This window comes from Rhododendron vialii, chromosome 6a (assembly GCF_030253575.1).
Source record: "Rhododendron vialii isolate Sample 1 chromosome 6a, ASM3025357v1".
Taxonomy (NCBI): domain Eukaryota; kingdom Viridiplantae; phylum Streptophyta; class Magnoliopsida; order Ericales; family Ericaceae; genus Rhododendron; species Rhododendron vialii.
Genome location: NC_080562.1, coordinates 173,569 through 187,285, shown reverse-complemented (window position 1 = coordinate 187,285; position 13,717 = coordinate 173,569). Strand labels below are relative to the sequence as shown.

General features: G+C 38.6%; 1 protein-coding gene across 12 annotated transcripts; it reads left to right on the top strand.

Annotated features, from left to right (window-relative positions):
- The first annotated feature begins 850 nt into the window (after nt 1-850).
- LOC131330761 (uncharacterized) lies at nt 851-10,995 on the top strand. 12 transcript variants are annotated; one of them, XM_058364471.1, is made up of 12 exons: nt 851-1,816; nt 2,010-2,056; nt 2,387-2,483; nt 2,648-2,723; nt 3,782-3,901; nt 4,428-4,742; nt 4,837-5,225; nt 5,668-5,767; nt 6,055-6,108; nt 6,214-6,300; nt 7,820-7,948; nt 10,390-10,995. In XM_058364471.1, exons 3-12 carry the CDS (start codon nt 2,422-2,424, stop codon nt 10,705-10,707), a joined length of 1,650 nt encoding a protein of 549 aa, XP_058220454.1. In that variant the 5' UTR covers nt 851-1,816; nt 2,010-2,056; nt 2,387-2,421; the 3' UTR covers nt 10,708-10,995. The 12 variants fall into 12 exon arrangements, with proteins under 12 accessions (XP_058220454.1, XP_058220455.1, XP_058220451.1 ...); XM_058364472.1 differs by having other exon boundaries at nt 1,958-2,056; nt 4,428-4,736; XM_058364468.1 differs by having other exon boundaries at nt 1,958-2,056.
- The last annotated feature ends 2,722 nt before the right edge of the window (nt 10,996-13,717 follow it).

Here is a 13,717-nt window from a genome sequence, read left to right as displayed (position 1 = left end):
CCATTGTTTCTTTTCTTGGTATTTTTGGTTAAGAAATATATAAAACGATTAAACGATTGATTGATAGAATTCTGATATTTCTGTCTCGGAGTGGTTGAATCTGCACGTACAAAGTCAGTTGAGAAATGTCAAAAACAAAAAAAAAAAGGTATGAAGACTATAAACATTGTTTTTTAAAAAATGTAAGGGTTATACCTGTGCATTCTTGTTTGTTTCTCATGAGATAGGTTGCCTTTTCTTTTTCTTTGAGCTAGACTTTACTGTCAACAAATAACGAGTGTCCAAGTCTCGGATTAGAATGGTTGTTGGATGCTTACGGAGAGAGTACAATTCTCATAATCCCCATTCCGAAAGCCTAAAAAAATTACTAAGATACAATTCCTAGAATAAAAATTAACTAAAATAAAGAAAAAGAACTTGACAGAGAGAGAATACCTAGAATTAAAAAAAAAGGAATGAAAAAAGTTCAGTAAAAGGCTTTTCTTTCACTTTTGGACTACCAATTAGAGCAGCAATTATCTGCTGCAGGTGAGAGAGAGACGGAGAAGGGGAGAGAGAGGTGGAAACCAAAAGGCGAGGGTGGGAAGGAGAGAGGTTATCCTTTGGATTTTGGGTGAGGGAGAGAGGAGAGGACTGCTTTAGATTTGGGGGAGAGAGTAAGGAGAGAAGACCAAACGTATTGGATTTCAAATTTTGAAAATCAAATCTTAATTTTACTAAAATGCCATTTGACCAAACTCTACATAATTGTCCTAAATCAATTTGAGATTTTCTGAATTGCCATCTTTGTTCTCAGCCCTTAGATATATGTGGGGATAAATTTGGACCATTGATATTATATAGATGTTTTTTTTTTTCCTTTTTTTTGTTTAATAGTATTGTATTGTCATGTTATTCTATCAAACCACCAAATTACTAAAAGCTTGTGATCCCCAATCATCATAGAGTAATTTGAAAAGTTGTTCGCTGATTTTACAGCAAAACCAACAACAATTTTATTACTGTATTTCTTTTATCATCAACAACAAATCTTGGTGTAATCTTTGTTTTATCATCAATGAACAGCATCCTGAATGATTACTATATAATTACTGTATTTCATTATATACTATACTGTATTGCAAGATAACCTCAATGATTTAAAAGAATGAAACAAGAAAAGAAGCAGCAGGAGAACAAAAGCGTTGGGTTTTGTTGATTACTACTCCACTAATATGGAGAGAGAGGCAAGAGAACAAATGCGTTGGGTTTTGTTGATTACTACTCCACTAATATGGAGAGAGAAGCAAGAGAACAAAAGCGTTGGGTTTTGTAGAGAGAGAGAGAGAGAGAGAGAGAGAGAGAGAGAGATTAGGCAGGGCGGAAATACCTAATTTCAATTCAGCAGCATCAGTATTAGCATTTTGCAGTGACAAGATTAGCGGTAGTATTTGGAAAGAGCAGGGGAAGGGGGGTGGTTCCTTCTCGCGCTAGGCACGCCTCAAGTCGTAATCATATTCAACTGCGCTTTGTTTGTCCTGGTCCCCCCACCTGGCCCCCACAACTCCAGCAATGAGCAACCCCATTTATACAATCCCAACCTACCCTAACAATCGATCTAATCTTCAATTTAATTTTTATGTTCCTTCCCCTGTGTTTATTCTGCAATTTTAATTACCAGTAGTGTAGAAGTATTTGTTTTCATTTCATTTCATTTCATTTCTTGTTTGTTTTGTTGGATGTAGGCTTCTGGGTTTGACACACAGCAACTGGCCAACTGTTGGCAGAAACCTCCATACATCATAATTACAGTCATTATTATAGATCGTTTTTTATGGTATTCCTTTTCCTTTGAGTACAATTCTTCGAAATTCTTTAATGTGCCCTACGTGTCAGTAAGCTTCTTCTTGCTTATGAAGAAGCTTTTAATGCTCTCCCTGTTTGTTTTCTCACTCATTCATCACTCACTGAAATACAGGATGGACCATTACAGATCTCTCTCTGCTTTGTCATACCCTTTTTTTTTATAGGATAGGAGAAATCGTTGACATCGTCCACCCACTTCAGTTTTCAACTGGTACGTAATCTCCTTCAATCCCCCAATTTTTTACCCACCCCCCCTTTTTTTTTTGGAAGCCGGGAGTGGGTTTGGCAGGAGAGGTTCTGTTTATGGCAGTTGAGAGATGATGTATTAGTTAAGTGTTTGCTTGATTGTGGTCTGGGAAGGCTTTGGTTATCCAATTGCAAAAAACTACAATGTCAACTTCTTCTTGTCTTCTTCCTTTTCCCACTTCAATTGTTCCCCACTTGAGCTTAATAAATTAACGCTATCTCTGCCTGTAATTGAAGGATGCAATCATGTCATGCTAATGAATATGTGATCTCTCTCTCTCTCTCTCTCTCTCAGAGTAAGAGGATTGATACCAAGAATCAGGGGGGGAAATGTTTCTAATGAAGAGGGGCTCGCCTCAAAATACCCTTTCTACGCGCTCAAGCTCGCAGAGGTATGCTGCTTATGTTGCTTTTCCCAATCCACGTTTCTCTATTTTTCTCCCCCTCTCAGATCCCCAGTTAATAAAAGTAGACTGTACCTGCGTCAATGGGTTAATCACTATTCACTTGACGTCAGAAGATTATTAATGGGTTGACTTTGCATAACTGCTTGCAGTACTTCAGAGAATGGCATGCTTCCCACGGATGTGCTCAATGTGTCATCTTCTGGGCCTTCCTGCCATTTCAACTCTGTACGTATATCAATCATTCATTCTCATTCTATCAATCGATCGTTTAAAAACGATGCTGGCTGTAGATTAGAATCTCTAAAGTCGTTTGCACTGTCACTCTAATTTTCTTTTTTTGGCGTTGTGAGATATAGCAAAACTTTCTTTGCCAGATGAAGGATCTGCTAAATCAACCAAATTATTGGCAAACTTTCCTTTTTTTCTTGCTCACACTTTTAATGACAGAGGCATAGACATGCATTGTGGTCCAGTTCTAATGGTTCCAACACAGTAGTTGTAGAGAAAAATTCAGTGCCTTTCCTCCTAGGGAACTTTACTGTTATTCTTTTTCCATCTTCTTGTCCAAACTGTGGCCAAGGTTTATGCCAATAGCTAGCATATAGTATACTTCCAGCACACAAAAATAGTCCACTATAATGTGATATTCAGTACTCCCTTCTCAAATTGTTTGCTATGCACGAGAACTTTAAGAGGAAATGCAATTATCTCCCTAAAAAGTTTAATGAGATTTCCAAAATTATCCATTATTCTATACCTTTAAAGCTACTTTTAATTATTTATGAGGGTTAGTTTGTGGAAATTTACACAAATTTTTTTTTGAACTTTTCATAGATAGCAAACAATTTGGGATATCCCAAAGTATCATACTGAGCAAAGAAAATGGGATGGAGGAAGTAATGTTTTGTTGGCGATATGGTTTTAAGATCAATATAAAGTGAAGGCAAGGCAGCTATATATGCATTGTCACTTTGTGTATTTGTGTGTATAAGAATACATGTTAAACATATTGCAAAGGCTTCACTATTATCCATGGCTCCATGTAAGAGTTCGGACTTCATTGTCGACGGTCTTGAGGTAATCTAATACACTAGAGCGGTCCGGGTATCTGATCATGAGAGGGGTATAAAGTCACGCATGCTGTGTCAGTAGTATGGTTCTGAATAAGGTTCAGTGTCCTAGATATTTATTGACTTGGCTTCCTTAAATCCCCTTGACCCGAGTACATCCTTCTCACCGGGACCTCAATTCCTTTTCATTTGGTTATCGTTTCTTATTTTTAGGCACAGGCTCGACAGTTAGAGAGGTCAGTTAACAAGACTACTTTATGTCGAGAACCAGAGAAGGCACCAGGTTATAGTAACATTGCTTGCAATTCTACAAAAGTCGCCCCAATTATGAAGGTTTTTATCTTGTACAAACATTGTTAGAAAACTTTGTATCTTGTAGGCCTGTCTTTTGCAAACATTTTTTTGCTTGGTTTCTAGGGGCAATGCTAATTTAGCTTTACATTATTGCTCTGACTAGAAAATAACAATCAAACATGTCTATCTGTTATCTTATAGCTAAGATTCCTCTTTTTCACGTCATTTTGGAGCTGAGAACTGCTGTTCTCTTGCTTTTGATACACTGCTCTATAGTTTCTCCAACTGCAGCTCGCTTGGATTATGATACTCAAGAGAGTGGGATCAATTCAAATTTCTGGAACCTTATTTTGACAGGATGATCAAGCAATTGGGGTTTACCTAATCATATTTTTTGTCGTAATGAAAATAACATTTATTTTAGCTTCCATCCTCTCTAAAGGAATATGCAGAATTCTGGTTTAAGCATCCACCCGCCCTAATGTTTGGACATAACAAAGATGAATAAACGTATGATTTCATTTATTTCTGTTTAAGGTTCTAATTCTTTTCCTGTGGATTGCAGTCTTCTGTGGAACTGATGAGGGAAATTACCTCACTTGAGGTTGAAATTATGCATTTGGAACGATATCTTCTTTCACTCTACAGGACATCTTTTGAACAGCATCTACCCACTTTACTGGAGAACAAGGGAGCCCATTTACCTAAGAGCACAGGACCACCATTTCGAGTTAGAGAAGACCAATCCTATTATGAATCAGAGCCTACTGACTTGTGGAAAGGTGGTATGGCCAGTCCTCATCAAACCTCCTTTCCACGTAGATTGGCCGGTTCGGATTTTCTGAGTCCTTCTCCTCCTCCAAAAGCATCGTCTGTAATGGTTAATACACCTCACAATCTAGATGGTTAACTTACAGTTAGCTTATGTAGTCAAGCTAGATATTTGTTTACTCATTAATCTGTTTATCATGCAGGACATGGAGAAAGCCAATATTGGCCATCGCAGCCTTGCCGATCACTTTGGTGCTTCTTGCCTTGATAATGCCATCATGACTCCGGATAGACTTTCTGAAGGCCTTGTCAAGTGCATATCTGCTATATATTGCAAGCTTGCCAACCCTTCTTCGACTCATACAGGCTTTTCAGCTTCTTCCACTTCATCCTTGTCCTCCTCAAATACATTTTCTCCAAGAAATCTTTCTGGTAGTTGGAGTCCACATTTCACTGGGGAAGCTACCGGGAATGTACCACTTGAAGGGTTCAAAGAGGATACCAGACAACGTGCTACAATGATAGAAGTTTCAAAGATATCTTTAGATGATGATAGTTTCAATTATGCTGCTATAATGCTACAAAAATTCAGGTGGTTACCTTTTACGCATGAACTTGATTTACCAAAAAATCAACTTTTTTCCAGGAAAGCACTTTTGCTTGTCCATTTTACCCTGTCCTACAACGAGTGGAAGGCTGAAAAGACCAAATAGGATCTACACAGTCTAGCATGTTCAGTTCCTTATTTTACCTCTTAATGGACACTGCTTCCACTTGATGCGAGACAGGATACAGAAGTGTTGAATTTTAAGGCCAAGCATGAGTAGGTTCTTTTGTTTCATTTTGCAAGCAGAGAAAACAGAACCAGGTCATTGGTCAACAGTTATCTTTCTCTGTTATTGGAGCCTATCGCTAGTTTTAATCCTCCCCACCATGCGGCCTTAGCGTATATCGGTGCTACCTGTGGGTGGATTGGAAGTAATTTTACTTTCCCTTCTAAATATTCTCACCTGTTTGCCTTCAAAGCTTTGCAGGTCATTGGTCAAAAGGCTAGAGAAGGTTGACCCAGGGAAGATGAAACGTGAAGAGAAGCTTGCGTTTTGGATAAACATTCACAATGCCTTGTTTATGCATGTAGGGCGTACAGAACTTTCAACTTTTCTTCTAAACTAGCTAACAAAATAAAGCCTTTGCTCGGACAGAATTGGTCAATTAACAGTAGAAAGAATGGAGGTATTACAGGCAAGGAAACCAAATTTTACAAAATGTCTCCGCTGGAAGTTGCTGAATGTTGAAACCCCAGCCACTTGAGTCAACTAACTCTTTAATGCTCGAACTGACTAGAACTAAATTTTCTGTTCCTGTGATCACATGGTGTCTGCTGTTTTTATTCAAGATGCCTCATGAGATTTTCCTTGCAGGCATATCTAGCATATGGAACTCATAATCATGTAAGAGGTACTTCCATACTGAAGGTAAAAACATGCTACGCTGATTGTTTCTCCTTACCTCAAAGATGTGTATTCATCACACATTACTGTGTCACCTATATTATGATCATCTACAATATGATCTTTCAGGCAGCTTATAATGTGGGTGGACATTACGTAAATGCTTGTATCATTCAACGCTCAATTTTAGGGATTCGGTTACACTATTCGCTGCCGGTATGCCTTTTTTCTTATCTTCACATGTATGCATGATCAAGCACGAAAAATGTGACAATATTACATGGTTGTTTTCTTCTACTATAATGTGTTTCTCTTTCATTCCAAGTCCCCAAATCAAATCTCAAATGGTTCCATTGTCTAGATTAATCCTCACTTTTTGTAGGGTTCTTTTAAGTTGGAGGCTTAACAAAGAACAAATATGACAACACCATCACTTAAGGATGGAGTGAAGTTACTTGAGAGAAAACGAGAAAATACAATAGTAGGAGGGGCTACGTGATGCTGGCCTTGTAGAAATAGGCATAATTGTGTGAGGCGCTAGTGAAGACACATCTTGCTTGCATACCAAGCACTCTCGTGCTGTTTGCAATGGCAAGCAAACAATTAGTTCATGGGCCAATAGGAAACAAGCATGCTAAATAAGAAGCAATAATGTCGAGGCTGAAGCACATAGCACCGGACACAAAAGGAGCCATTTTGTTGATATTCTGTAACCGCTACTAGAAGTGAGCTACAAGCAATGGAAAGGAAAATATACAAGAGAGAAGTAGTGTGTAAGGGAGGTGTGTGCTGGGCGTGCTGCGTGCCTTGGTGCTGGGCCATGCGCCTTGTGTATAGGTGTCATGCAATATCATTGACCACTCTTGGCCTGTTGTTGGGCAAGAGTAGCCCATGACATTTACGTCAAAGAAGCTCTAATTTGACCATTGGACGACGAACGTCTACTAAGGCCCCTCCATATGTAATCCACTAAGATGGTTGTGTGAAGTGAAGTCCCACATCGCTTGGGTACCAAAGTAATATGAAGCATATAAGCGTGAGGGCATCCTCACTTCAATAACTAGCTTTTGGCATTGAGTTCTACCCAAGCCGTGTAACATGGTATTATAGCTACCAGAGATGGGTAGGGTGCGAGGCTCTGGCCTACACGCGCAGGTGTTGCCGAGTGAGTATGCTGCGTGTGAGGGAGGGTGTGAAGCGAAGTCACATGTCGCCTCGGTACCAGAGTAATATGAAATATATAAGCGTGAGGGCACCCTCACTTCAATAGCTAGCTCTTGGGGTTGAGTTCTATTCATAACTGTGTAATTGGTTGGGCTGCTGTCACATGAGGTCAACATATACCAACCTCATTCTAACTGTCATCTCTTTGTATAACATCAGATTCTGATGTTTAATTTACATTGTTTTACCATGTAGTCGGTGAAACTATGTTGTAGCTTTTACCATGCTTCTTGACGTGGCTAATAGGGTTTCAACATTTTGATGGCCAAGGCATTACCTTAAACATCAATGCATTAAAGGAACTGATGTAGACCAAGTCAATCAATTCTAGCCATATTGAAACACTCCTGGGTAGCCATTTCAGTACTTAATTTAATGTCATTTAATTACTTAGAAAAAGGAAAAGAAAAGAAACATAACTTAATTCAAGCATGTGATACTTGTCACGTAATGTTTCATTGTCTCAATATGTTTGCATTGTCTAATGCTTTTCTACGCAACATGACTGCAGCGGCTGCAAACTTTGTTGTCTCCAGGAAAGAAGTTTAAGATGGGAAGCACCAAGCATGTTTATGCCATAGAATACCCAGAGCCACTTGTTCATTTTGCCCTTTGTTCAGGGGAATTCTCTGACCCTTCGGTATGAGAACCCTCTGAGTTTTTATTTTTTTTATAAGTACTATTTCATTAAGAAGCCCAAACCAAAAAAACAGTCCCAGGGCAAAGCCCCGGGATCCAACAAAAACAACAATCCCTGAAAACAAAACACCTAGACCACTTGTGAGACTGTGGACCAAAATTACAATACCAACACTAAAGCCAAGAACAATCCCAGCACTACAGAAGAACTAGGGGAAAAAACTCTCACCCTGACAGACCCTTCCTTCTACTCAAAGCTACATCTCTCTGGGATTTATTCACCTTCTACAAGACCACAAGAAATCCCTAATAGCACCAACAGACTTGATAGAAACCTGCAAGCTATCAGTGCAATGGTTCTTGAAAATCCGTTGATTCCTCTTCTCCCGTACCTGGTATAGAGTAGCAGACACAGAGCGTCTCATAATCAAGCTGAAAAAACATTTCCCCTGAACAGTATGAACACGCCAATCAATGACATCCTTCAACTTACTGGAGCATCTTGGGAGCTTATGGATCTATCCCAAACTCACTTCCAAACAGATCATGAGAAGGGGCACGCAAAAAAAAAGATGTGGTGATTCTCCTTTGCTCTGTTACATTGCACACAGTCAGCCCCAACTTGCATACCCCAAGCTAACAATCAATCTTTGGTACTTAATAGATTCTGCATAGCCAACCACAATATAAAGGACCACCTTGGAACTGTCTTCCCATACCAGACCACCCTATTCCATTGCCGCCCCCTGATTTTTGGTTCTAATGGCCTCCCAAGCTGATCTGATAGAAAAACTCCACTAGAATGTCCCAACCATCTAACTGTATCAGCTTTACTCTCATCTGGGAGAAGGTTTGGAGGAGTTTGAGCCACTATGAACTGAGTAAATCTATTCCTCAGCCTTGGCCATCTCCATTGGCCATTACGGATTTATTGAAGGGACTTTAGCATGCAAAGACCTCCCCGCATAATAAACCACACTATCTCCAAACCTTTTGTAAAGAGGCCCTAAAGGGTGCCACCAGTCATGCCACAAAAGGTCTCCATGCCATTACCAACCTCAGACTGAATCAGTTTCCTACCCTGATGCCTTACGCTCACCACTTTCCGACAGTCCACGAAGCATCAGAAGGAATCTCCATGAATCAAGTACACTGAGCTTTGATAATTTACAAATGCTCCCACTTAGCCCACAAAGTATCAGCTTTTCTACATAGGGCCCAAGGATTCCTTGACATTGTGGCTTTTTTCCAATCTTATAAACCCCAAATCACCTTCTTCCCTGGGGCAACGGACCTGCTCCCATCTAACCTTAGCACAATGATGATTTAAACCAGCACCGGACCACAAAAAGGCCATCAAAGCACCTTCCACTTCCTTTAGAACTTTACTAGGGATAATAAAAGTTGCAACCAATATACATGTATACTAAAGAGAACTGACTGAGTTAGTTGAGCCCTCCACTCTAGGGACAAGCTTTGTAGACCAACTTTGAATCCTCTTCAGAATCTTGTCTTTTAGAATCTCACCGTCAAGGGCCTGAACTCTGGTTGTTATCAAGGTACCCCAAGTTCCTAACAGGAAGTCTTCCCTCTGAAATAGGCCACACATTGCTCATATCATCTTTCAATTCAGGACTGACCCCACAATAAAAAATAGAACTCTTCTGCATGTTAGGCTTAAGCCCATAATAGGAATATAAATCACTTACAGAAGAGCGATCAAGGTAAATGAAGATGAATCAACGCCACTCAAGATGTATAGATCATCTGCAAGGATCGTATGACACAGATCCATAACAGCACATTTAGAATGAAAAGTGAAATAATCGAAACTGTCAAATCCACTGCGAAAAACACAGAAAAATCCCATGGCATCCAAAATATCAAAGTGAATCCCCAATCAACATAGTCGTAAGCCTCCATTAAGTCTATCTTAATGGCACATCTTGGAAGCCCTTCATCCCTGTGATACCCCCTCACAATTTCCTGATTTACACATTATCCATAATTGAACGACCTTTCACAAAGGCAGACTGAGCTGGACCAATCAAAGTAGGAATAACAGATTGAATTCTATTTTCCAAAATCTTAGAGATGCACTTGTAAATGACATCACAACAAGAGAGAGGTCCGAAGTCTTTAATATAGGAAGGAGAATTCACTTTAGGAATCATAGCTATGGCAATCGTATTCCACTCTTTAAGCATATAACCCCTATCAAAAAATACCTCATGGCAGCCATAAGATCTGGACCAACCACTTCCCAATTCTGCTGAAAGAATGCTGCACTATACCCATCAGGCCCAGGGGCCTTATCACCATTAATAGACATCAAGGCTGCTTTAATCTCTATGAGAACTTCCTCTTAAACTACTTTCCTAATATCCAGATTAGATCTTGAATTTACTATTTGTTTTCTTTAATTTGGTTCTATGAATACAGGTTCGAGTCTACAAGGCAAAAAGCGTGTTTCAAGATCTGAAACTTGCCAAAGAAGAGTTTGTGCAAGCTAGCATCTATATCCACAAGGAAACAAAAATATTGCTTCCAAAAATCCTTGACTACTTTGCCAAGGATATGTCTCTGGATGTGCCTGGGTTGTTAAAAGTGGTTAATGACTGTCTATCTGAAGTTCAACAGAAGGCTATCATAAAATGCATCAAAGGTAGAGTTGACAAGTATGTTCTCTGGTTACCGCAAAGGTCAACCTTTAGGTACTTGATTCACAGAGAATTGGTTGAAGGAATAATATCAGGTTGATTGGCCCTGTTTCTTTGCAAAGCATAATTGGAGTTTTTGCAAATCATATATAGGTAAAATAATAGTTTATGTTTTGTTTTGTTTTGATCGGCCTAAATAATAATTTATGTTGTGTAGAGGTCGTAGAAAGTTTGAAGTTAATTTATGTTGTTGTTATGTTGATGTGCATATAGGTTCATTGATTCATTGTAAACAACGCTTTTCTTTGATTGCCGGTGAGTAAATATGTACAGAACGTATGGAAGGCTGAAACAAACTAAATAAAAATCTTCTTCTACTTGGGCTTCATATCTGAGTTTCTACAATGGATTGCGCCAATGATCTATCTATTGTCATGCTGCTGCGATTTGTATATGGGGTTGTAGGTTTCATGCTTGAAAAGGCAATGAACGAAATGTTCTTTTGAAAGCCCTTAACCCTTTGAAGGTCCAGCTGTGCAATTGAGGTTTCTCACATTTGTTAATTTTTCCAAGCCCTTTGAGGGTCCAGCTGAAGGTTACAATGCACTATTGTAGCCCCACAGTTTACGGTGAAAGTAAATTCGTCCCAATTTTACGGTTTTAAAGGTTTTAACACCTTCACATAATTATTTGGAAAAAATAATCTTTTACGAATCCTCTTCCTTTGACTCCTCGTCTTTTTTATTAAATATCTATATTTGTAAGATTTACACAATCAGAAAACTATCGGAAGCATGAGGTGTACAGTAGAACGAGGTGTAAACAAAACAAAAAGACCATGTTCGTGTTTTTTCTCTTCAATGGTTATTCTCAGTTCTTTATCTCTATCTCTCCATTTATTATCCCAAAAAAAACTTCCTCCAGTCAAGTGTTCTCTCCTATTCTCCTTTTTTTTTCCCCCTTAAAGTAAAATATGCATACATATAAGACACATCTAGTTTAATTGGATTAGTCATCCATAAGGTTTCACCTTTCAAACTTGCCACCCCACGATAATTGAATATATCCTTAACCTTATCAATTTGCGTTCTTTAAATTCATGTATCACTAGACAATTAATGAGCCGCAAATGATAACAAAACACATGTATAAAATAGCATGTCCAATTATCATTTTCTTTCCTTCCTTTCATTATCCGCTGTCTCTTTTCTTGTACGGTTGTACTCTAACATTGCTTTTCAAACAAACATTATCCAATTTCATGGGGATAAGAACTCAGCCTTCTTCCATGTTACAGTTAATCAAAGGAGGCAACGAAACTAGCTTGTGACTTGTGAGGTTAAAATCAGGCCATGGGGATTGGATCTCAGATGAGGGATGGTATCAATGAGTAGATAGGAGATTTCTTCTCAAACAGGGTCAAGAGATTATACTGGCGTTCTTAATATAGTTGATCAGTGCATCACAAATGGGATGAATGCTTCTCTCACTAGACCAATTACAGATGCAGAGATCTCCCTTTGGGAAGCAATTGTTGTGGTATTGAATATTCGATTTTTCCTTAACCTGTTGGGCCTGCAATTCGCTTGGACTTGTAGGGAAGCGAAGGGATTAGCGCATGAGGTGGCATCTTTAGCCCCAATAGAGAGTTATTGTCACTTGATTGAGTTTCTTCCCCTCCCCCTTCTGTTTTATCGGTTGATGATAGATAAGGATATGTCCTTTGTTTGTTTATGAGAAATGCTACGTACACTACCGTCCTATTGTGACTCCGTTTGATAACCTTCGTGAGCATTACGATTGGACTACCAATCTCAATGGACTTCCAAATTCTTGTTTTGTATTTTTTTGACTCGGATTCCAAATTCTTGTTTGATAACCCAAAATAGGTTCAAACTAATACGACTGATGCCAGAAGACAAAGTTGCTCTTAGTTAAATAACTCAATGGACGATTACCCCAGGTTATTTGAAACCCCATTGGAATGGAAATATGAATGTGCCTGTATTATTTTTTGCCACGATGCTTAATTCTCTCCTCCCCCCGGTTAAATAACTCAATGGACGATTATCCCTGGTTATTTGAATATGAATGTACCAGTATTATTTTTGCCACCATGCTTAATCCCCCCCCCCCCCCCCCCCCCCCCCCCGGTTAAATAACTCAATGGACGATTATCCCTGGTTATTTGAAACCCCATTGGAATGGAAATATGAATGAAGATACCTAGTAGTATTATTTTTTGCCACCATGCTTAAATTTGCCACCACACTTCTCAGATAAGGGAACAACGCCTGCGTAGTTTTTCTTCTTCTCCAAATAGTCAAACTGGAGATATAACATATCAGCCAAAGGAGAAGAATACCTAAACCAATCAAAGCCTAACTAGGGTGTTTAGGAGCCTCTTCTTTTTTGTTATTTGCATTTTGTATTTTGTACTACATATTTTTTTGGGGATTATGGACATAATATATTATTAAATCTGTAAAGTGTTTGAAAGATATGTGCACAATACATTTACAATAGGCGTAAAGACATGAGTAGAATACATTATGCAGTAAGTCTATTTACACAGACAATTTCCACGTAAATCGAGCACAGATCCGTGTGTGGGGACCACTTTCGAGTCCCAAACAAATGATTTGAGCTGTTCATTAAATGTAAAAAAAAATTTCATGGGCCCCCCACGAAAAATCAGCTTAATCCGATACTTATAAGTGATTGATTCAATCATCTAATTTTTCATTATCATAAAATCCAAATCTTGAAAAAATATTTTATATTTAATGAACGGCTCAGATTATTTATGTGGGAACTGTAGTAGGTCCCATAACAAATCTATGCACTTTTGCTGTGTGTGTAGCATTACCGTACATTATGTATATCCAATATGAAAAAAATGAGAAATGAGAAGTCAAAAGACTTATATTTCCCTACAAAATGCCTTTTGGTCTGTAACATAGAAAAGGGAAATACATTCTCATGAAATGCATTATGGATGAGGATTGAGGATATTGAAACAACCACAAGTAAAAGATGTAAAAAGGAAAATGGGAAAAACAAATACTGGCTCTGTTCGTTTTTCTTTTTAATTTTGTTTTCTAATTATT